This window comes from Phodopus roborovskii, unplaced genomic scaffold, assembly GCF_943737965.1.
Source record: "Phodopus roborovskii unplaced genomic scaffold, PHOROB, whole genome shotgun sequence".
NCBI lineage: Eukaryota > Metazoa > Chordata > Mammalia > Rodentia > Cricetidae > Phodopus > Phodopus roborovskii.
Window position 1 is genome coordinate 29351077 of NW_026126480.1, and position 24466 is coordinate 29375542.

A 24466-nucleotide genomic window follows, 5' to 3' on the forward strand; every position below is an offset into this window, starting at 1 on the left:
TGAATAGAGAAGTAATGAACACAGTGGTTGACAAAGGGCCCTTGTGATAGAATGAAGTGTCCTTTGGGTATATGCCTAGGAGTGGTACAGCTGGATCTTGAGGGAGATCTATTCCCAGCTCTCTGAGGAACCACCATACTATTTCCACAGTGGCTGTAAAAGTTTGCACTCCCACCAGCAATGGATGAGTGTCCTCCTTACTTCACAACCTCAGTAGCATGAACTGTCGTTTGTGTTACTGATCTTAACTTTTGACAGTGTTAAGATGTAATCTCAAAATCATTTTGTTTTGCATTTCCCTGATAGCTAAGGGTGTTGGACATTACTTGAAGTGTTTCTGAGCCATTTGAGGTTCCCTTTTTTGAGATTGTGTTTAGATCTATACCCCATCTTTCCATTGGGTTGTTTTCTTGATGTCTGGTTTTTTAGTTCTTCATATATTTTCTGATAGTATCCCTCTATTGTATGGTAGCTGGTAAAAATCCTTTCACATTCTGTAAGCTGCTGCTTTGTTTGAATGATGGCGATGTTAGGAAGTAGTGTCTTGCAGTTTTAGTGGATATTTTATTACTTTCTTCACTAACACTGATTTTATGTCCTATTAATATTTTGATGAGAATTTCTTTCTTTCTGTTTTAATTCTTCTCTCATACAATTCTGACCACAGTTTCCCCTTCCTCCACTCCTCCCAGTTTTCCTACACTTCCCTCTCCCCTAGATCTAAGCTCCTTCCATTTCCCTTCAGAAAAGAGCAGGTTCCATAAAACAAAATCTCATGCTTGTGGGCTTAAAAACATCTAGTATTTAGTAGTTATTTACATATTCAGTTATTCTGTCTTGTTTCATAGATGAGTCTGGAAACAGTAACTTTTTGGAACCAACCTAACTAATAGTCAACATTGTTAGTAGTCTTTATAAGTACTTTTTATAGTATAAAAAATTAATTGTAATTTCTTATTTGAAGCTCATTTAGCTGCTTCTGCTGGAAACCTCCTGTTTTTTGCCAGTTTCTTTCCCTATAACTTCATCTCTGAACACTATGAAATGTTGGACCTTACTTCCAAGGTGACTGCTTGTTTGAGTGCAAATGTTGCATTGGCACTGGGGATTAATATTTTAATCAAGTTGGAAATACAAGGTGGGTATCGGTATTGCTTACTCAGTTCTTAGGAAACTGGGTATGCAGGAGATGAGAAAGTAAGAAAATGTTATATTTTTCTAAAATCTGTTTATTATATAGGTAGTTATATAAAATATGAAAAACCTAAAGCTTCTATACCTAGCAGGAAAGCTATTTTCAGTTAATGGGCAGGGGAAAAATGTCAGTTTTCTTCAGCACTGTAGCCCATTCTAAGTTGATCATACTCCAGTTAATGGTGCCCTACACACATGCATGTATGGACAGCACTAATTGGATTAAAGGATTATAAAAAAAAAAGACATGAAGTTGAGAAGGGGATGAGAAGGATGTCAGGATGAGTGAGTTAGAGTTGGCGAACAAAGGGTAGACATGTCTTAAATGCATATATTTGTGTATGAAATTACCAATGAGCAAATTTTTTAAAGAAAAGAAAAATCAAAACTCAAATTGTCGTATCTCTTTTTTATGTGAACTATCAAATAAATCATTTAAGAACTTTTATTATTTTATTCTCTAAAAATATTCTTGAACTTTTCCCCATGCGAAGATATGCTTTTGTTCTTTTTGTAATGTTGTTTACTATTTCATTATAATAAGTTGAACCAACCACTTCCTTTAGGTGGCTATGGTTGTTGCTGTTATCCACACAGTTTATGTGTATGTGGTCAATGTGCATATTAATCTGAAAAATAAATTTCTAGTTGCCTAAGTGCTTACCTAGAGTAGGCAAGGAGACAATGCCTATATCCTAATTACTTGAGCCCTAGAGTTTGAGACCATCCTGTGCAAAATAGCAAAACTATAGATCATTTTTTAAATGTCTAAGTTATAAAATTCCTGTCTCACAAAGTGCTTATAGCATAAATTTTATTTATATCACAATAGCTATCAAAAGATGGCTCCAATTATACTGATTTTTAGAGCCTTTTAATACCAATGTCACAAGAATTTTATGACTTATACTGGTTTTGATTTTTTTGTTTCAGTTATTGTTTTGGGGTATTTTGTTTTGCTGAGGTAGAATCTCAACTATTTAGACCTGGATGACCTAAAATTTACAGTGCAAACCAGGCTCATGTCAAACTCACAAAGATCCACTGACTCTTTTTTCCAGAGTGTTGGGATTAAAAGCAGGAGCCACATACCAGCCGCATATGAATTCTTAATGTGTTGTTGTTGTATATTTTGCTGATCTTTATTTGTTCAGGTTACTTTATATCTGAATTTTAGGATCAGTTTTATGAAGTTCAATGAAAATTATTGTCAGGACTTAGTGAAATTTGTGTTCTATTTGCTAATTACTGTGAAAATTAAGAATACTTAATTTCCCATCTATACTTTCTAAAAAATTGCCTATCTGAGAGTGTGTATGTTATTTATTTATAGATACTTCTATAATTCTTATTTTGAAGGATTAACAACCTACATTATTTCATCTAGGTGTCATATTTACATTAGTTTATTGCAGTAGAGAGCAACCTTTTAGTTTTCTAATGACTTGTTTTTAATCACGTTTATCAATTTTACATTAGTTATTTTCTCTTCTCTCTATTATAAACTTTATCCTTCAGGAACTGTGTTTTGTTTGAAGCATGAGTGACTTCTCAGCTTACAGGCAATTTCCTGTGGGGTATATTTAAACTCCTATTTTTTTTTTCTGTGATTTCTAATTTATTACTTAACCTCTCAAAATCGATTAAATTTTGATAATCATTTTTGATTCCACAGAATATTTTCCTCATATTTTCCCTTTCTTTTAAAAGATACAGTATTCATGGATGTTTTTGAGGGGAAAAGAGGTCAGAGTTGAACAGATGAGCTGTTATCCTTTTTTAACTCTTGCCTCTTGAAGCAGAGTTCTTTGCAAACTTAATTCCTGTTATGGTGTCAGGAGGCAGGACAGTAAAAGCATTTCTTTTCTTCCATTGGTTACATTTTTTTTTTTTTTTTTTTTTTTTGCCCTTCCCTCCGTGTTAACTCCTTATTTATCATCTCATGATTAGTAGGCAGTCCATCTTCAGTGCTGTTGAATGTATTTTACACATTTGGATATTCTTGTTTCAGTGGGAGATTAACTAAAGGGGAAAGTAACAATATAGATTCTATTAAGTCTACTTTTTCCCTTGCTGTTCTTTTTGTTTCTTTCTTTTTTTGTTGTTGTTGTTGTTGTTATTGTTGTTGTTCTTTCAGTTATTTGTTTCATTTTAAGCATTCCTAATTGTTTTGAAAGGTTTTAAAGGAAAAATGAAAATACAAACATGATTTTTCTGTGGTAATACAATTACTAAAGGTTAGCAGCAAATAGGTAGTCTACAGTACAAAGTACCAAGTCACAAAGATTTCATCCATGCCCAATGTCTCCTTTTCATTTCAGAGATTGGTGTTAAATGGCATAACCTTTGGACACCAGCCAATCTTGAGGATAACCTCATCTTTGGCTATATGTTTGGAATGCTTTTGTTTGATGCTTTCTTATACAGCCTTGTCACCTGGTATGTAGAGACTGTCTTTCCTGGGCAGTGCGGTGTTCCTCAACCATGGTACTTTTTCCTTATGGTAAGTTATTTTTTTCTTTCTGTTTTTCTTTTACTGAACATAGATTTATATGTATATAATATATATAAACATACATATATATATATATATATATATATATATATGTCTGATTATGGCTTCCTGTCCTTCATCTCTTTGATATCCTTCTACATCCCTTTATGGTGAGCTTTAGTGCTGCTGTTAATTCCAAATGGCCATAAAAGGTGTGATCAAATTTAAAAGCCAAGTTCAGATCAACCTAATCTATAAATCACCGGTATTGAGATATTATCCATTTCTTAATATAGCATTAAATCTCCTCTGCATATAGTTGTATAACATGTGTAGCTAAAACACTGGAACTTTAAAAATTGTAAGCACTAAGATCTCCGTAGCCAGACAATATAGTCCCTTAGATTATAAGGTGGGGAAACAAAGGGAAACTCACACCAAATTCGTGTATGGTGCTTTCTTAGATTCTAGCTAAGAGAGAACTAAATAATTCCTGTATCTTAGTTTCACCATTTGGTCCCTTTCAGAGGAATGACCATTTATTTTCATAGAGTAGAAAAGTGCCCGCTTCTTTTCCTTCAGATTTCCTTATAATAACTGGGTGGTCCACAGTGAAAACACTATGGCCAAGAGTGATGATGACCCATGGCTTCAAGTTGACTTTCCAAAAATTCACTTCTGTCCTTCTACCTTGAAAACTACTCTCTTGAGGTTAAAATTATAGATAATTTGGCTAAACAATGTTATACCTGAAAATACACTTTGTTCTTATAGTGTAAATAGAGCCTGTTTCCTAGTCCTCAGAAATCTTCACTTTTTTAGTGAAATACATATGACATAAAATTACAAATTTTTAAATGATGTCACTAATAATTGGTACATTTATAATGTAAAGTCACAGTATGCAACCTTGACCTCTCTACTCATAGTTTTTCATCCTCAAAAACCAAAACTATTACTTTAGAAGAAGTAATATCCAGTTTTTGTATTCAGGCTCCTCTAATTTGCTTGATTTTTCTATGAATTTATATATTCAGCATGTATTATAGAAATACAGTCTTAATAGTTAACTATTTGTGGGTGCTTCATTAAGTAGTTTTTCAGATTTATCCATGGTGTAGGATAAATGGATATTTGCAGCCTGTTGTATGACTGTATAATATTGCATATCTCACTTGAGGACATATTTGTTTTCATCTCTTGTGAATAGGACTGTTATTAGTTATTTTGAGTATATAGGGTTGTAACTACTAATTCTTATGGCACTTCTGTGTTTCAGGTTTCGAAAACAATCAGAGCATATATTTCTTCTTGTCTCCCCCAACCTGTAAAGTGTTTAAGATTCTATTCCTTCACTCATACTTTCTTTTATAGTAGTTACCATCATAGGTTTTATGTGATATTCAATTGAATCTCCTGATAAATAATCATAGGTATGGTATTTATGTGCCAATTGACCTTTGGCCTTTGTATATCCTGTTTAGAGATATAAATTCAGGTCCTGTACCCATTTAGTAATTATTTACTTTTTTATGTATCTGCTATACTAAACCCTTCTTTTATGTATGATTTGCAAATATTATCTCCCATTCTATAAATCATTCTTTTAGTCTTCATTATATTCTTTAACACACATTTTGTCCTTAGTTTTGATGACCCAATTTTTATCTGTTTTTTGTTTAATTGTTTATAGATTTCATATTATTTCTAGGAACCATTGTGAAATACACGGTCATAATGATTTATTTAACTTTCTCCTAAGAGTTGAATTTTTGCCCTTGTACTTGGATCATTGGTTACTTGAATCAATTCTTCATGTAGTGTGAGATAGTAGTCCACCTTCTTGCTTTTGCACAGATACGCTAATATTCCAGTACCATAATTTGAAGAATTACTCACTTCCTGTTGAATATGGCTGTAGCACTGTAGATGAGAAACAATTAGCAATTAGCAATAAATGTATGGGTTGTTTCTTGGTTATCAGTCTTAATCATATATATATATATATATATATATACATATATATATATATATGTATATATTCCTGATCCAGTATGACACCATTTTGTTATTACAGCCATAGTATAAGTTTTAAAATCTGCAAGTGTGAGTCATCTACCTTTGTTGTTCTTGAAGATTGTTTGGGACTAAAAACAGGTTTGTGTGATTCACTATGATCCTGAGTTTCAGCTTTTCTGCAAAAATGACCATTGGAATTTTGACAGGGTTTGAACTGTGGTGGCATATTGTTGCTGTCTTAGAAAGTTTAGGTTACAATTCATGTGTCTTTTGTTTTAATTTGGTAGTCTTCAGCTTCTTTCAATAGAACTTGAAGATTTTCACTGTAGTGATCTATTTCTTTACCTAACCTATTTATTCCTCAAATTTTGTTTTTTTATCATACATGAACTGAAATTATCATATGATATATTTTTCTTTTATCCTATTAATGTGATGCTACATTGATTGATTATAGTATCTGGAACCATCTCTGCAATACATTTCATTTTATAATGGCATATAATCATTTTCATGTTCAGTAGATTCAGCTTGTTAGCATTATATTGAAGATTTTTGCATCCATATTATAAGATCTATAGTTTGATTTTCTTTGTCTGGTTTTGGTGTCAGGATGATACTGATTTCTCAGTGAATTAGGAGGTATGTCCTTAAGTTTTTGGTAGAGCTGAATAAAACTGTTAAGTTGTGTTTAAATGTTTTAGAAAATTCCCTAATGAAACTATCTAGTCTGGTCTTTGTAGGAATGTTACTAATCACTGACTCACTTTGTTATAGGTCTATTCAGAGTTCAGTTCTTTTTTCTACATACATACATACATACATACATACATACATACATACATACATACATATATCATGTTTCCCTCCTCCCACAACTCCTCCCAGACCCTTCCCATCTCTTTGCCCACCCACCCAACTTTATGTTCTTTCTTGCCCTTTCAAAAAACAGATTTTGTTGTTCTTACTAACATTTTCTATTCATTCATTAATAAAAAGTGCATAGTACAAACCCTTTATCCCCAGTGCTCCATGAATGATTAACAATAAACCCTTGATAGCACATACTTATTTGACATGAGTCAAACCTTTAGAAACAGCAAATCAAAACAAAAGTTTTTAATGATTGTTTTGTTGTCTTTTTCTGTAGCGTTCATACTGGTTTGGCAAACCAAAAATTAGAAAGATTGCAGAAGAGACAAAGTGCTTACCCACAATACATAACTGTTTTGAGGTTGAACCTACCAACTTGGTGGCAGGTATCCAAATCAAACGTTTGCACAAGGTATTGTTTCAAATATTCCTGCAGGAACCAAAAACCACTTACTATCCATTGAGCTTCTTTATTATTGACTAATACAGAAAAAAAGAGATGCTTTAATTATGTTATTCACTTCATAATTATATAGTTGTCCTCTAAGGACCAGAGCTTGGTTAGAGCTATGTTTAGTAATCATATAAATATAGAAATATCTTTACAAATGTGTTATTCACTCCATCTTTATGCTTTCCTTTCATTCTTCTCTGATAGACATGGCAAAAAGTGATAATGTGATTTTATAAAAATTTATGTTAATAAAGAAACTTGATGCAATGCTTCATTTAAATGTGGTGAGGAGAGTAACACTACTTGCAGTCTTCTAGCATGTAACTTTCTACTTTTCTTAAATCTGAAACAATCTTTATTTCATCTTCATTTTCTAAGAGTGCTATTGTTATGAAATTTATTTTTCCAGATTTAATGAACATATAAAATGTTCATATATTTTAGGTATACAGTATTTTTGGTGTACATGTGTACTATCAATAGGTTTTGATAGTTCTCATTAATAAGAAAATTTTAAATTTGCACTTACCACATTTCAGATAAACAGTGCTATATTATTAACTATCACTGAATGTTGTAATTAGGCTCCAAGATTTATTTACTTTACAACTGAAAGTTGGTGCCCTTTAGTCAATATATCTATATTTCCCTCAGTACTTGATAATCACTGTCCTGCTCTCTCCTAATGTGGTGTTTTTAGATTTTTACATAGAGAAGAAATGATAGTTTTTGCCTGTATGTCTGGCTTATATCCAGTATACTGTTCTCTGGGGTTTGTTCATGAGTTACAAATGCCAGGATATCCTTCTTTTGTGACCAAAAAATATTCCAGCTGTGTCTCACATCTTTACCCATTTATTTGCTGGTAGACAAATTTTTACTTATCTTGGGCATTGTGAGTTATGCTTTACTGAACATGGAAATGATTGTTCTTAATCTCAGGTGTGAGGTATACTGTAGACTTAGATCATTAGATTCTATGATTATCTTGTTATACATTTAAAAGTAAAAGATAAGTTATTAGTACTTTTTCTACATTTTTATATGATTTGTGAGGGCTTTCTTTCTTAACTCTGTTTTTCTCTTACATGTGTTGTGCATGGGTGTGTGCATATGCACATGGGTATGGATGCATTATTTATTGAAGCATGTCTCAGTCAGAGCTAGGGCACAGAAATACGTCTAATCTTGATAGTCATCTTGCTCTGTGGAATCTCTGTTTTGGCTGCTCAGGCTGGAATTACAGGCAGATCACCATGGTCCCCAGCCACTTACATGCATTCAGGATCAGATTCCTTTGATTTTGCTTATGCGGGAAGCACTATAACAACTGGGCCTTCTGTTTTTGTTTTGCTTTGATTTTTGAGTCATGGAGTTGTTATATAGCTAGGTTCACATTGAATTCATGGTCTTTCTGCCTCTGTCTCCTAAGTACTGGGATTGTTGGTGTTTGTATCTTTGCACAAGCATTGTTTCCAGTGAAACATTCTGTTTCACTTCTATTTTGCTTCCTATACCGTTCTTTTATTTTCTGGCACCTTATAAGAAATTTGTCACTAGTTTTGTACAATTGGATGATTTTTATTAAGATAGTTTTCCTTTGGATCTCTTCCTGACTTTATTAACTCAAGAAAACATGTACTTCAAAGAGGGTGTTTTGTTTCTGTTAAATATTATTTTGCTTTAGAAGCAATTAAATATTATTTTCCTTTAGAAGCAATTTAATCTCTTGGCAACAGTTTGATTCATTCGTATCTATTTTGCTTAATCTACAGTTAATTGTTCCTCATAATTGAAACATAATCCTTTTTTATGGTCTATCCAATGCCTAAGAACTTACTGTGCTGCACAGCCCTTAAACTGTGTAAGATTTGGAAACATCATGGTCTCTGGAAAACCTTTCTTTTGCTCCCTGATAAAAACTTTTGTTTCCTATGTAACACTGAAATAATACAAGTGAGAAAATTACAATCACTACACTTTATTAAGCCAATTAAGAGTACAGTAAGTCTTCTAGCCAACTGACCAAGATCAGGCTCCTGCCTGGGGAAGGTTCTTAGTCCCACAAAGGAGGATAGGGATTTTAAAATCAGAGGACTGCAGTTAACATTACACCCGATGCAGGCTGGCAACCCTTTGGGCTCATAAAATGTCATACAAGGCCATTCCTCCAAATAACCAAACTTTTTTTTCTTAACTATTAGTACTCTTTCTCGGAAGGAGGATCCTATTTGGTCTTGGGGAAAAAAAAAAAAAAAAAAACCTTTCTTCAAGGGGCCAGGGCAACCTGGCCTTTCTTAAGCTATTTCATCACTATCACATGTACCATTTTACACCCTTTCTTTTGTTCATATTGTTGATGATTAGTTTTATTTGCCTTTATCTTTTGTCTCACCATGTTTTGTGAATGCTTCTTAAAGCAGGGATTTGTGTGTGATTTATGTTAAGAAGTGGGATTATATTCACATTTTGTTAAGAATTGTATTCGCATTTCCTTTCTTTGTTTGTACATTGAAGTGAATTGGGGGTGGGGAGTCACTGAGTTAGAAGGAACAGTTGAATATATTTTCCAAGGATAATGTTGATTTTTAAATTTACTAAAGTATAGATTAATAATATAGATAGTTCAGGTTTTTAGACATGCCAATTGTGAGAAATCTATGAAATATTTAAATATGTTTTTGGTAGATATTTAGAGATACAAAGTTAGACCCAACCTAGACAAAGATATATAAACTATATATACTGATGACATGACTTCTTCATGGTATGGTTAAAGGGAAGGTTTTTGATGTAGATAGAAGAGAAAGAGAGAGAACAGCCAGAGGCACCTAAAGAGCCCCAAACACTGACTGAATGTAGCCAGCGGACTGGACCTTGACAGAAGCAGGAACAGGGGAGCAGAGTAAAACATGAGAGGAAGACTGTGAACTGGAAGGAGTTTAGGGCAGGGGGGAGGTGAGAAGGGCTAGGAAGATAGCATGCTCTTTGGTATGCTAATAGGCACTACAGATAACTATCTGTCCCTTCTGTCAATGATAAGGAAAATTACTTCTTTGGTGAAAGGGGAACTGGCTTCACAAGTTACCAAGGAATGCTGGCCTTTGTCCAACTGCTAGAAATCCTCCTATATTTCTGGATGTCTAGACTGCCTTTTAGAGTTGAGGGACTGGAGTTTCTTTTGGACCTGACAATACTACCATCTGTTATTGACAGCATGAGTCTGATGATATAAGTACAGAGGATGGGAATGTTTGTTCCTTTAACTACAGACAACAGATTATTTTTTGTCTCACAGGAATTTAGAAACAACCCCGCAATAAACAACTTGTCATTGAACGTGTATGAGGGGCAGATCACTGTTCTTCTGGGACACAATGGGGCAGGAAAATCCACAATCTTGTCTATTCTCACAGGTATGTATCAATCTCCATTCAGGGCAAAGTTACCTTCTTAAGACTGGAAAACAAGGAGTTTTACTCTTGAGGCCTGGACACATAACAAAAAAGCCATGCTATTTGAACCAAAATTCTCTTGCAAGAAATTGATAATTCAGTTAAGAAATGCCACCCTGAACAAACAAAAGAATGAAAAAGGTTGTACCAGTCTAGGGGAAGTAAAAATGTGCTGTGTTCCTGACAACCCTTCCCTCAAGGCAGTTTAACTCACAGCCTAGAGGATTTTTTTTTTTTTTTCCATTAGAAGTTTTCCCTTCGGAAAGACAGAGGAAAGAATGTACCTTCTGCCCCATCTCATTGATTTGAGTTTGCTTTCCAATGGTCAGGATTCTATTTCATCTCTGCCCAAATACTGAAAAAATGATAGAGCTTGGGTACCAGAACAACAGGGAACACAAGATAGGGCAGGTGTTTTCCTATAGCTTTCACTCTAATGACATAATGAGAAAGGGCACAAAACCAAGGAAAATTGTGTCTTATTCCAAACCTAGTTCCAGTTAAAGGACTGATTTCTATATCACTTGTGCTGAGTACTAACAAAACAATAAAGCCCAGAAACTAAGACATCCAAGAGCAAAAGAGAGAGGTGCGGGGGGGTGGGGAGAGCGAGGGGTGCAGACAGACATCTTACTACAGTTGACCCTGCTCTACAAGTTTTGAAAGTAAATACACAGGACCAGTGCCTTTCCTCCATTGGAGACAGAGAAAATAGAGGAAGACTTATGTCCAAGTCTTTCTGAATTCACCAAAGAACTGATGTGTCTTCCAATTTCTGTTCAACAATGATTTTCTGTATAGTACATTACCTGTAGTTAACAGTATTGTATAAAACACTCTAAACTGTGTTAAAAGGTTCAATATCATGTTAGTTGTTACTCCCCACAAGCAAATATTGAAAATGTGGATAAGATGTGTTTATCATACTAAATTATACTATATACATATTTTTTCTCAAATGCTTTCAAGGTACAATTTTTAATAACTAGCTTTGTTCCTTTAATCATTTTTGCCATTTTTATTGAGCTATACATTTTTCTCTACTCCCCTCCTTTCCTCTCCCCTTCTGCCCACTCCCCTGCCCTCATGCTCCCAATTTACCCAGGAGATCTTGTCTTATTTCCCCTTCCTAGGTGGCTATATGTATGTCTCCCTTAGGGTCCTCTTTGTAACCTGGGTCCTCTGGGATTATGGCCTATAGTCTGGTTGTCCTTTGTGTTATGTCTAATATCCACTTATGAGTGAGTACATGTTATATTTGTCTTTGTGTCTGGATTACCTCACTCAGGATGGCTTTTCCCAGTTATGTCCATTTGCCTGCAAATTTCAAGATGTCATTGTTTTTTTTTTTTTTTTTTGCCACAGAGTAGTACAATACTCTATTATGTACATTTATACATTTTCCTTATCCATTCTTTTGTTGAGGGGCATCCAGATTCTTTCCAGGCTCTATAAACATAGTTGAGCAAATGCCCTTGTGGTGTGAGTGTGCATCCTTTGGGTATATGCCCAAAAGTGGTATTACTGGGTCTTGAGGTAGATTGATTCCCAATTTTCTGAGAAACCACGATACTGATTTCCAAAGTGGCTGTACAAGTTTGCACTCCCACCAGCAATGAAGGAGTGTTCTCCTTACTCCATATTCTCTCCAGTATAAACTGTCATCAGAGTTTTTGACCTTAGCCATTCTGACAGGTGTAAGATGGTATCTCAGAGTTGTTTTGATTTGGATTTCTCTAATGACTAAGGATGTTGAGAATTTCCTTAAGTGTCTTTTAGCCATTTGAGATTCCTCTGTTGAGAGTTCTCTTTTTATATCTGTGCCCCCATTTTTATTAGATTATTTAGTCTTTTTATGTCTAGCTTCTTGACTTCATCTTGATGGATTTTTCCTGTGATGAATATGAAATGATCTTCTTCATCTCTTTTGACTAATTTTAGTCTAAAGTCTGTTTTGTTAGAAATTAGAATAACTTCACCAACTTATTTCTTAGGTCCATTTGATTGGAAAATCTTTTCCTAATCATTTACTCTGAGGTAATGTCTGTCTTTGTAGTTGAGGTGTGTTTCTTATATGAAGAAGAAGGATGGATTCTGTTTTTATTTCCAGTCTGTTAGCCTAAGTCTTTTTATAAGCAAATTGAGACCATTGATATTAATGAATAATAAATATTAGTGACTGCTAGTTCAAGTTATTTTTTATTTTGTTGGTGGTAGTGGTATTATATGTGAATTTCTCTTCTTAGGGATTCGCTGGTATGGGATTATCCATTGCCAGTGTTTTTGTGGGTATAGCTAACTTCTTTGGGTTGGGGTTTTCCATCTCGCACTTTCTGTAAGGCAGAATTTGTGGATAGGTATTTTTCAAACCTGGTTCTATCATGGAATGTCTTGTTTTCACCATCTACAGTAATTAAAATCTTTGCTGGATATAGTAGTCTTGGCTGGCATTCGTGTCTCTTAGTGTCTGCATAACTCCTGACCAGGACCCTCTGGCTTTCATTATTACAATTTTGATAGGTCTGCCTTTATATGTTACTTGGCCTTTTTCCTTTGCACCTGTTAATAGTCTTTATTTGTTCTGTATGTTTAGTGTTTTGATTATTATGTGGTCAAGGGATTATTTTGTGGGGGGGTCTAATCTATTTGGTGTTCTGTAAGCTTCTTGTACTTTCATAGGTATGTCTTTCTTTAGGTTAGGAAAGTTTTCTTCTATGATTTTGTTGAATATATTTTCTATACCTTTGAGCTGGACTTCTTCACCTTCTTCTATCACTATTATTCTTCAGTTTGGTCTTTTCATGGTTTCCCAGATTTCCTGAATATTTTGTGTTAAGAGTTTGTTGGATTTAACATTTTTTTCTTACTGGCGAGTCTATTTCCTCTATTGTATCTTCAACTCCTGAGGTTCTCTCTTCCATCTCATATATACTATTGGTGATGCTTGCAGCTGTAGTTCCTGATCATCTACCCTGATTTTCTATTTCTGGAGTTCCCTCAATTTGTGTTTTTTTATTGCCTCTATTTCAGTTTTCAGATCTTGAACTGTTTGCTTCATTTGTTTGATTGCTTTTTCTTGGTTTGCTTTAAGGCATTTGTTGATCTCTTTCAATTTCTTTTGTTTGTCTTTCCCTCCATTTCTCTAAGAGAATTTTTATATCCTCTTTGAAGACCTCAATCATGTTTATAAAATTGTTTTTAATGTCATTTTCTTTGGTTTCATCTGCATTAGGACATACAGGTCTTGTTTCCGTAGAACCACACTAGTTTCTGGTGTTGCTGTGTGTCCTTACCTTTTTGTCCACCCGTCTCTTCCTCCAATCAATAAAGGTGGAGCCTGTGCTTCAGAGGGTTCCTCTTCATCAAATTAGTGTAGTGGGTGAGGGCTATGGCTCCATTGAATGCTCCTTCAGGTACAGGCAGGGCTGAGCTTGTGGTGATCACTCCTCCAGGTGTAGATGGACCCAATGCTCAAATGGTCTTTCCTCTTAGAGTAGGCAGGGCCACAACTCCAGTGGTCACACCTCTAGTTGTAGGCAGTGTTGCAGCTCCAGTGGTTGCTTCTCTGGGTGCAAGTGGGGCTGAGGCTGAGGTAAAGTGGGATTATCTATTGCCTATGTCTTTATGAGTGTAGTTAACTTCCTTGGATTGGAATTTTCCTTCCAGAACTTTCTATAGGGTTGGATTTGTGGATATGTATTGTGAAATCTGGTTTTGTCATGGAATATCTTGTTTTCTCCATTAATAGTGATTGAGATTTTTGCTGGGTGTAGTTGTCTGGACTGGCATCCATGGACTCTTAGTGTTTGTAGAACATCTATCCAGGACCTTCTGGCTTTCAGAGTTTCCATGGAGAAGTCAGGTGCAGTTTTCACAGGTCTGCCTTTGTATGTTACCTGGCCTTATTCTTTTGCTGCCCTTAATATTCAGTCTTCATTCAGTATGTTAGGTGTTTTGTTTATTATGTGGCAAGGGGAATTTAGTTTGTATGTGTGTGTGTATGTGTGTGTGTGTGTGTGTGTGTGTGTGTGTATTTGTGTGTTGGTTTGGTTTCATTTGTTTTGGTTCAGCCTATTTAGTGTTTTGTATGCTTCTTGTACTTTCATAGGCATGTCCTTCTTCAGATTGGGAAAGTTTTTTTCTTCAATGATTTTGTTGAATATGTTTTCTGCACCTTTAAGCTGAGCTTCTTTGCTTTCTTTTATGCCTGTTATTCTTAGGTTTTGCCTTTTCATGGTGTGCCACACTTCCTGGATGTTTTGTGTTAAGGATTTGTTGGATTTAAGATTTTCTTTGGTCAATGAATCTATTTCCTCTAGTTTATCTTCAGCGCCTGAGAGTCTCTCTGTGATCTCTTGTATTCTGTTGGTTATGTTTGCATCTGTAGTTCTTGATCATTTACCCAGTTTTTCTATTCCTAGCATTCCATCAGTTTGTGTTTTCTTTATTGTCTCTATTTCAGTTTTCAGGTCTTGAACTGTTTGAATTGTTTCCTTCATCTCTTTGATTGTTTTTTCTTGGCTTTCCTTCCTTTCTTTAAGAGATTTGTTCATTTCTCTTATTGTTTGCTTGGTGTTTTCTTCTATTTCTTCCAAATTTTTTGTTTGTTTTTTTCTTCCATTTCTTTAAGGGATTTTCTCATATCATCTTTGAGGGCCTCTAACATTTGTATGAAGTTATTTTTTTAAGAGGTTCTCTTCTGCTTCATCTGCTTTGGTGTGTTCAGGTCCCTAGATTCTGGTAGTGTCATTCAGGTCTTTCTATTGTTGGTGTTTTCTTGTATTGCCGTCTTCACATCACTTTTTCCAGTGGGTGCAGGTGGAGTCTCTCTCTCTCTCTCTACCCTGATCTCCCAGTGGGTGCAGGTGGGTCAGGAATTCGATGTCTGTAACTTTGGATGATCCAAGCTCTTGTGGAGGTTTCTCCTCCAGCAGAGGGCCATCGATATGGGGTCCAAAGATCAGGTAAGTGTGGCCTCAAAGTTGTCCCATGTAGATAGGTGTGTCCAGTGTGCTCAGAGCAGATCCAAGAAGTTCCATGTCAGTGGGGGTGGGGTTGTTGGACCCACACTCTGACCCAATGCTCATCTCAAACAGCAGGGCCAGCAGGGAAGGGGAAGGCAGGAAGGCTCTGGGTGGTATATGGAGCAGAATACCAGGATTGTACTATCCAGGGCAAGGTTATAGTGGGGACCGAGATGCAGAGCTAACCCAGGGAGTTCCCAGAGAAGGATGTGGGATGGAGGGTGGGGGATTTGCCCTGAACTACTCCCAGACTCACCTCCAGCAAGTGCGGACTCAAGGTGGTCCCTTGTGGATAAGGCAGATCCAATGTGCTCAGAGCAGACCTAAGAAGTTCCATGAAGGTGGAGGGGTTGTTGGACCCACCTCTGGCCCAATGCTTACCCTGAGCAGTGTCCCCAGCAGGCAAAAGGGTCTATCTGCACTCTTCTACACACCAGCATCCAGTTATGCCAGCACCATTTGTTGAAGATGCCTTCTTTTTTCCATTGCATAATTTTAGCTTCTTTGTCAAAAATCAGGTGTTCATATGTGTGTGGGTTAATATCAGGGTTTTCAATTTGATTCCATTGGTCTACCTGCTTAGTTTTATGCTAGTATCAAACTGTTTTAAGGGCTATAGCTCTATAGTAGAGCTTGAAGTCGGGAATGGTGATGCCTCTGGAAGTTCCTTTATTGTACAGAGTTGTTTTGGCTATCCTGGGGTTTTTGTTTTTTCCATATAAAGTTGATTATTATCCTTTCAAGGTCTATGAAGAATTGTGCTGGGATTTTGATGGAGATTGCATTGAATCAGTAAATTGCTTTTGGCAACATTGCCATTTTTTACTATGTTGATCCTACCTATCCAAGAGCATGGGAGATCTTTCCATTTTCTGGTATCTTCTTTAATTTCTTTCTTTAAAGACTCAAAGTTCTTGCTATATAGGTCTTTTACTTGTTTGGTTACTGTTATCCCAAGACATTTTATGTTGTTTGTGGCTATTCAGTTCATACTTTGAAAACTTATACTCCACAAAATTTGAAAATTTAATGGAAATGGATAAATTCTGGATAGATATCACTTATCAAAATTATAGCAAGAATAGATAAGCAATTTAAATAGACCTATAACCCCTAATGAAATAGAAGCAGGCATCAAAAGACTCCCACCCAAAAAAAAAAAAAAATAGGGTCAGATGGCTTCACTGCAGAATTCTACCAGAACTTCAAAGAAGAGATAATACCAATACTCTTCAAATTGTTCCACATAATTGAAGCAGAAGATTCATTGCCAAAATCTTTTTATAAGGCTACAATTACCTTGATACCAAAGACATAACTAAGACAGAGAACTACAGACCAACATCCCTCATGAACACGGATGCAAAACTATTCAATAAAATACTGGCAAATAAAATCCAAGAATACATCAGAGAAATCATTCACCACCACCAAGTAGGCTTCAGGGATGGTTCAACATATGAAAATCTACTAATGTGATCCACCATATAAATAAACTGAAAAAAAAAAACATATGATCATTTCACTAGATGCTGGGAAAAGCCTTTGACAAAATCCAACACCCCTTCATGATAAAGGTCTTGGAGAGATCAGGGATAACAGGAACATACCTAAACATAATAAAAACAGTATATAGTAAACCAACAGCCAACATCAAACTAAATAGAGAGAAACTCAATGTGATTCCTCTAAAATCAGAAACAAGACAAGATTTTCCACTTTCTCAATATCTTTTCTATATTGTACTTGAAGTTCTAGCTAGAGCAATATGACAACAAATGGAGATCAAGGGGATAAAAATTGGAAAGGATAAAGTCAAACTGTCACTATTTGCAGATGATATGATAGTTTACATAAGTGACCAAAAAAAACTCTACCAGGGAACTCCTACAGCTGATAAACACCTTCAGCAAAGTGGCAGGATACAAAATTAACACACACACACACACACACACACACACACACACACACACACACACAAACAGTAGCCCTACTGTTTACAGACAATAAATGGGCTAAGAAAGAAATCAGAGACACATCATTCTTTACAATAGCCACAAACAACATAAAATATCTTGAGAAGAGAATCTTAAGAGAGCTACTTTCAAACTCAAGTTTCTAACAATATTTAGCCCAGCTACAGAAATACTCCAGATTTTTGTCAGCAGAGAATTGGTAAGAAAAGTGTCTTCATATTTATTCAATAAAATACTCAGGCCTAAACCAGAGGGAAATCCTGTTTCGTGCTATAACATGCATGCAATTTGGGGTCGATAATTAAACCAGTTACAAAAAGAAAAATCTAGAATGGTTCCACTATGAGAGCGTATCTAGAGTTGCCAACATCATAGAAACAGGCTGGAGAATCATGCATATTCTATTGTTTGTGCTGAAAAGTCAGTCTCTGTCAATCATATTTCTTCAGCCTGTTTCTGTGAAGATAAAAGTTAGCCTAAACCTTGCTCCTTGTATCTATACCCATTTCCTTTATGTTGCCATCACAAATTACATTTATTTGGGGGTGGGTGGGAGGGAGAACTATGCTTGGAATATAAAATGAAATCAAAAAATAAAAAAGGGAAAATTTTTAAATGAATATAAATAAAAAATTAAAACAAATTACATTTATACATATGTGTCCAATAACAGATTGGCAATTTTTGTGCATTTGTCTTTTTTATAATATAGCAAACTAAAACTATAATAATACTTGATATACAGTTGTTAGGTATAAAATTTTGGTTAAAAAGCTCTGCCTTCCCCTAATTTAAATACTTCACTTTTAACTAAAATTTTATACCTAACAAAATTGTCCTTCAAAAGGAATAGAAAACTTTTGACATAATCAGAAAATAGAGGCTGAAGGAGTTCATTACTATAGTGTTACATAAAATGCTAAGACTCCTTATTATAATGAAAGTAAACTAGAAAGTCACTTGAATCTTCTGTGGAAAAGATATCTAATTAAAGCAACTGCACAAATCACAAAATTTAAGTGTTAATGTTAGTGGACGCATATGTATAAATGTAACTTGTGATGGCAACATACAGGAAAGAGGATAGGAGTGAAATTTAGGTTAACTTTTACATTTGTTTCTTTTTCTTTATTCTGTGAAAAAACACGCTGACAAGAATAACTTATGAGAGGAAGTGTTTGTTTTGGCTCACAGTTCCAGGAGGCTACAGTCCATCATGGTTAGGAAGACATGACATCAGGCAGGAAAGACTTTATGTGGAAAAGGGAGGCTGGCTGGTCACATTGCATCTCTTCTCAGGAAGCAAAGGGTGAACAGGAAGAGAGGCCAGACTACAAAACATGAAGCCTTACCCCCAGTGATTCACTCCCTTTATCAGGACTCTATCTCGTATAAGTTCTATAATCTTCCCAAACAACTGTACCATCCTGTGGGAGATATTTTGCAATTAAACTATGCTATAGCACTGTCAAAGTTAAGGTAGCATCAGTAGAACCAAATTAAAATAAATGTGAAATACTGATTTTTATCATAACCATAAAAGTTAATACAAAGAAAATCACTGGAAAGTCACCTAAACGCAAAATAAGGCAATAATGAAGGAAATGAGGGACAAACACAAAACATAGAGCAAAATGACAAAACTAATTACTCCTCATATGTAATTGTCTAATATTTAAAGTATCCAGTTGAAAGGTAGGCTTTGGGAACATAGTTTCTTTTGCTATTTTCAGTCTCTATGTTGCCTATAAATATGTGATGATATTCATATATTACACTGCTTAGTTCCCTCTTGATGATCATGGACAAGAGGGTAGGCCACTGCTAGTATAGACTACCATCTGTTCTCACTAGCCTCCAGGTGGCTAAGGTATGCTGTGTCCCCTTAGCATACAGAAGCCAGCCTTCTTACTGATAGATGCATCATTCAATAAGCTTAGAAGTAGAGTTCTCAGCTACTGTGTCCAAAGGTAGGGGGAAAGGCTGTGGTGACTAGCCTACATGTGAACTTGGCCATTTCTACTTAATACTTTTGAAAGAGAACTTCTACCTGTCTGCTTCTACTTTGGGAGAGAATCTAGCAAGAACAAAATTCTAAAATTCAGTACTATTTGTGTTACTTATATTAGTTCTAAACTTGTTAATTACATTGTTAATAAAAACAATTTGTTGGTACTAAAAGTTCTGTTTGAATTCAGCTTTTTTTAGAAGATAAGTTCATGTGAAATTTATTTCTATGTACTCCTTATGCTTGCTGTTTCCAATAGTCTTGTTTTGTGTGTGTTTTTAAAGTAGTCTTGTTATGATCTATGTATACATCTTTCATATCAGAATGTGGCTAACTTACTCATTTTATCCATGTTGAACATTTGTCTTCTGTCACATTAGATGGCCTTGTTATAGGCATCTTTGAATATAGTTGGCTATATTGGCATGTGTTTTAAAGATTTTTTTATTTATGTGTAGGTGTGTGTGTGTGTCTGCTAAGTAAATGCCATATGTGTGCAAGTGTGAACCACCCATGTGGTACTTGGGAGTTGAACTCAGGTTCTTGTGCTGTTAAGTGCTAAGCCATCTGGAGTGCATTTTAAATTAACTTTTAAAAATTGTTTTGAGACTCAATCTTCCTAGTCGCATGTGTTTTCCTCTCCTCCCTCTTGCTTTCTCCTACTTTTTCTCCATTCACTGCCCCCCCACTTCCCCTGTGCTCTGGGGGACTTGTCCCTTCCTGGTTCTGTGGGGGACTTTATATGAATCTCTTAGAATACAACTTGTATCCTAGTTCCTCTGGTGGTGTGAATTATAGGCTGGCGATCCTTTGCTCTAGGTCTAAAATCCATATATGAGTGAGTACATACTATGTTCCTCTTTTTGTGACTGGGTTACCTCATTCAGGATGGTTTCTTCAAGTGCCATCCACTTGCCTGCGAATTTCAAGATTCCATTGTTTTTTTCTGCAGAGTAGTATTCCATTGTGTAGATGTGCCACATCTTCATTAACCATTCTTCAGTTGAGGGGCATCTAGGTTGCTTCCAGGTTCTTGCTATTACAAATAGTGCTGTTATGAACATAGCTGAGCACATGTCTTTGTTGCATGGATGTGGATCATTTGGGTATATGCCTAAGAGGGGGATTGCCAGGTCCTGTGGTAAACTAATTCCCATTTTCCTGAGGAACTGCCATACTGATCTCCAAAATTGAAGATTGAGTACGGGTAGGAATAGAAGATAGGAGACAGACAGACAGACAGACAGACAGACAGACTGAGAACATAAAAGAGGGAGCCAATATTGGTTTGAAGATAAAATTGAACACAAAGAAAGGTCTATAGAAATACAAGACTGCTGCCAACTAACAATTTGAGCTTCCATGGAAAGACTACCATAAATGCCCTTCCCGGATAGTGAGATCAACAATTAACTTATCCACCATCAGGAGCAAACACCCATACATAAACACTGAGTCGAACTAGAACCCAGATGCAGACGGAGAGGACAAGACCAGGCTATAGAAACACATAGAGACAGCTGACCTGAACAAGGAGGAACTAACGGGCCACCAGACTGATAGCTGTGAAGCCAGCATGGGACTGACTCAGCCCCCCCTGAATATGGGTCTCAGCCAGAAGGACTGAGCAGTCTAAGGGACCTCAGACAGTGGAACTAGCATATATCCCTGGTGCACAAAAGGACTTTGCGAACACATCCCCCATGGAGGGATAACTGCCTTAACCTAGAGACAGGAGAGAAGCCCTAGTCCCTACTTCAAATGACCTGTCAGATCTACATGACCCCAACTGGATGGCATTCCCCTATATATGGAATTGGGGTGGGGGGATGGGAGGGGAGGGTGGTTAGGGTACATGTGAGAGGGCAGAGAGGGTAAAAGTTGGGGAATGGAGGGAGGGAAGGAGGGAGGAAGGGAGAGGGAACTGGGATCGACATGTAAAATAATAAATTAAATACAAAAATTGTTTTGAGACTATATATTTTTAAAAAGATAAGTGAGTCAAGGCAGTCATCAGCTTTATAGTTGGCTATTCACTTATTATCAAATATTTCACTATAAAATCTGAATTAATTAGCAACAGCAGAACATAAATATTATATATTTAAATATTAAAATTTCTTGAGGATGTCATATTTTCCCAGAATTTGTTTTTCACAGTGTCTATCCAGTACCTACTATAAACTCATGATGTTGCAAGTTGTCAGGCCTCATCCCCAAACTATTCTGATGACAAAGCCCAGCCCCTCAAAGCATGTGAGTTCCTAGCACCGCCCCCCCACCCCACCCCAGACTGTTCTCATGGCCATAACCGCCATCTCCAACTCCATCACAGGTAGTACACAAGCTCATCCCCTACAGAAAAAAACACCCAAGATCAGGCCACAAAATCCCACCAATCCCTGAATTTGCTCGAGGATCAGGCCACAAAGTCTCAATAATCCCAGGCCACCCTGGAAAGCTCTGCCCCCAAAGAAACCCTATGTAAAGCCTGCCTCCTGCTCAGTTCTTTGCTGCTCCTCCCCCAGCAGAGGCAGCCACCCTCTTGGGTCATTCTCTATAAATCTCTTGTGTGGCATTTGTGCCATGTGATTTTATGGTTTCCTTTGCTCTAGATCCCCAGATACCTTTATTTTCAGAGCTGCAGAACTTTCATGGGTACCTTGTCCCTCAGTGAAGCTGTAACACTTACACCTAGTATTATACAAATGCAGTAACTAACTTATTACAATGATACATAGCAACTAACCTGAATGTTTTCATAATAAACACCAATAAACTCTATACCCATTATAAAAAGTTAGCATGTAAATAAAAAGAAATAAAACTTAAAAGGAATAATTCTGTCATGCTAGTGCAATTTCTGGTGTTGTTCTTTATTTCTCTGTAGGCAGCAATACTCATTCTCTTAATACTCTTAATACTTACTACTCATGTCTGATATTACCTTGCAATTGTATTGCTTATATCACTTGAAAACTTAGCTTATTCCATGTTTTTTTATGTAATTCTAGGTCGTTTTCCTGCTACCAGAGGAGAGGCCTATATTAATGGATATAATATTTCAGATAACATGACTGAAATTAGAAAAGACTTGGGCTTCTGCCCTCAACATGACCTATTGTTTGATGACTTGACACTATCAGAACACATTTTTTTCTACTGTACGGTGAGTCAGAAGTATGACTTATAAAATTACTTAGTAAATTTGACTTTCTTCTTTGATATATAGAACTATTCATTTTAACTTTTTAAGTTATATTTATTAACTACTGTGGAAAATACATTAAAATTATGCCTGTTGTATTGCCTGATATTGATACAGATATATGTTGAACAATGAAGAAATCAAGTTAAACATATCTAACTCTAACCCAAAGTTTCTCTCCTGCATTCTAGAGGACTTATGGTCAGGCTTCAGCATATTGTCCTGCAATACTTGATCCAAGTCTCCTGACAATGTAGTTTACCAGAGGTCTGGGGCTGGCTGCCCAGCTCCTGGCTCAGCAAGTACCTTTCTTAAATGACTACAATTATGTCAGTACTCAGATTATTTTACTATTGTTTTATTCACTCCCATGTATATAGTATATGTTGGTCCATCTTATACTGGGAAGAGGTCTAATCACAGTTTTCAGTTTTTACTAATTCATCAATTAGGTTAGATTCACATATGCAAAGAGTATGCAACTTTGTTATACCATGTACAATGTCATTTTCCTGATTCTGATCTCTCTGTGTACTTCTTGCTTTCCCAGATGCTTTTCTCATTTATTTATCCAGAAATTACCACCTTCCATTACTGTGTTACATCTAGCCTGCAGGCAGACAAAGAGGAAGGTGTGAGCCTTCTCTCTGGAGCCACAGTGCTATAGAGATGTGGAAAGGTTTTTCCCTTCCTTGGAGTTTGGCTCTTGCAGACTCGCCTTCTTATTTATTCCTGCCACTATCCTCACCAGAATTCCATGACTGGTGTATAAAAGAAAGAGAAAAACATTTGATTCTCTGTCTGTCTGAGTTTTCCTTTCCCATTCAAAGCAAACTGGAAAGTTTCTCTTTACTCTCAGTCTGGACCAGGTTTGGATTGCTTGGAGTTCATGCTAAAGGATACACAAGAAAGTGGTTAATGATCATTGGCTCTATGATACTCCAGATTCTAGGGTTCTCCAAGACAGCTGCTAACTTTACTTTTCACAGTTAGCAAGATCAGTGGGCTATAAAGAAGTGCATACATTTCCATAGCATTTGGAGCTCATCACAGTTGTGTTTTCTTTCAAGTCTTTATTAATGGGCTACATATATCTTTATAAATTCTAAATATAAAAGAAAACACAGTCTGGTGATTAAATCCAGGGCCTTGCACACCTTCTGCCACCAACTTACATCTCTATTTTTGTTTTAGGATCTGTCTCTTAGATGTGAGGGAAGATACACAAATTAGAAGACACTTTCAATGGATGTAAATAAAGCTGATGTGAAGTGTTTCTAGAAATACATTTGCAATACACTTTCATATCTGTATAACATCTAATGACCCTTGATTCTTTGTGACAGTAAAACTGGATGCATGATATAAACCCTGGCTTCTTTTTCCAGATAAAAGGAATATATCAGAACATAAACTATATGGAAATTGATCATATGCTGTCTATTTTTAACCTGAAAGATAATTTCCATACATTATCAGGCTCAATGAGTGGAGGAGTGAGGCGCAAGCTCTCCATCATTATAGCACTTACTGGGTGCTCCAAGGTATTAAAAAGACAAAGGGAAATGATGTAGACACAAAGTGGGAGGAGAAGCAGAGACTCTGTATGAGTTTGTGCCTGCTGCATGGAAAACTCAGCTCTTTAAAAACTTGTGAGTTGTTATGAGTCTTAAAGGACACACAACAGTGTAAACAGAAAGGAGTTGTTTGTGTTTTTATCACAGTTGTTATAAAATAATGTTTGGGCTTGTTACACTTTTC

General features: G+C 36.0%; 1 protein-coding gene across 1 annotated transcript in view; it reads left to right on the forward strand.

The window, feature by feature from the left end:
* The window catches only part of LOC127228266 (phospholipid-transporting ATPase ABCA3), a 116297-nt gene that overhangs the window by 43833 nt on the left and 47998 nt on the right, over nt 1-24466 (forward strand). Inside the window, exons 8-13 of the mRNA XM_051192828.1 lie at nt 965-1138; nt 3516-3697; nt 6858-6992; nt 10333-10478; nt 22531-22666; nt 24094-24249. Coding sequence (XP_051048785.1) covers nt 965-1138; nt 3516-3697; nt 6858-6992; nt 10333-10478; nt 22531-22666; nt 24094-24249 — 929 coding nt within the window. The remainder of the gene's footprint in view (nt 1-964; nt 1139-3515; nt 3698-6857; nt 6993-10332; nt 10479-22530; nt 22667-24093; nt 24250-24466) is intronic.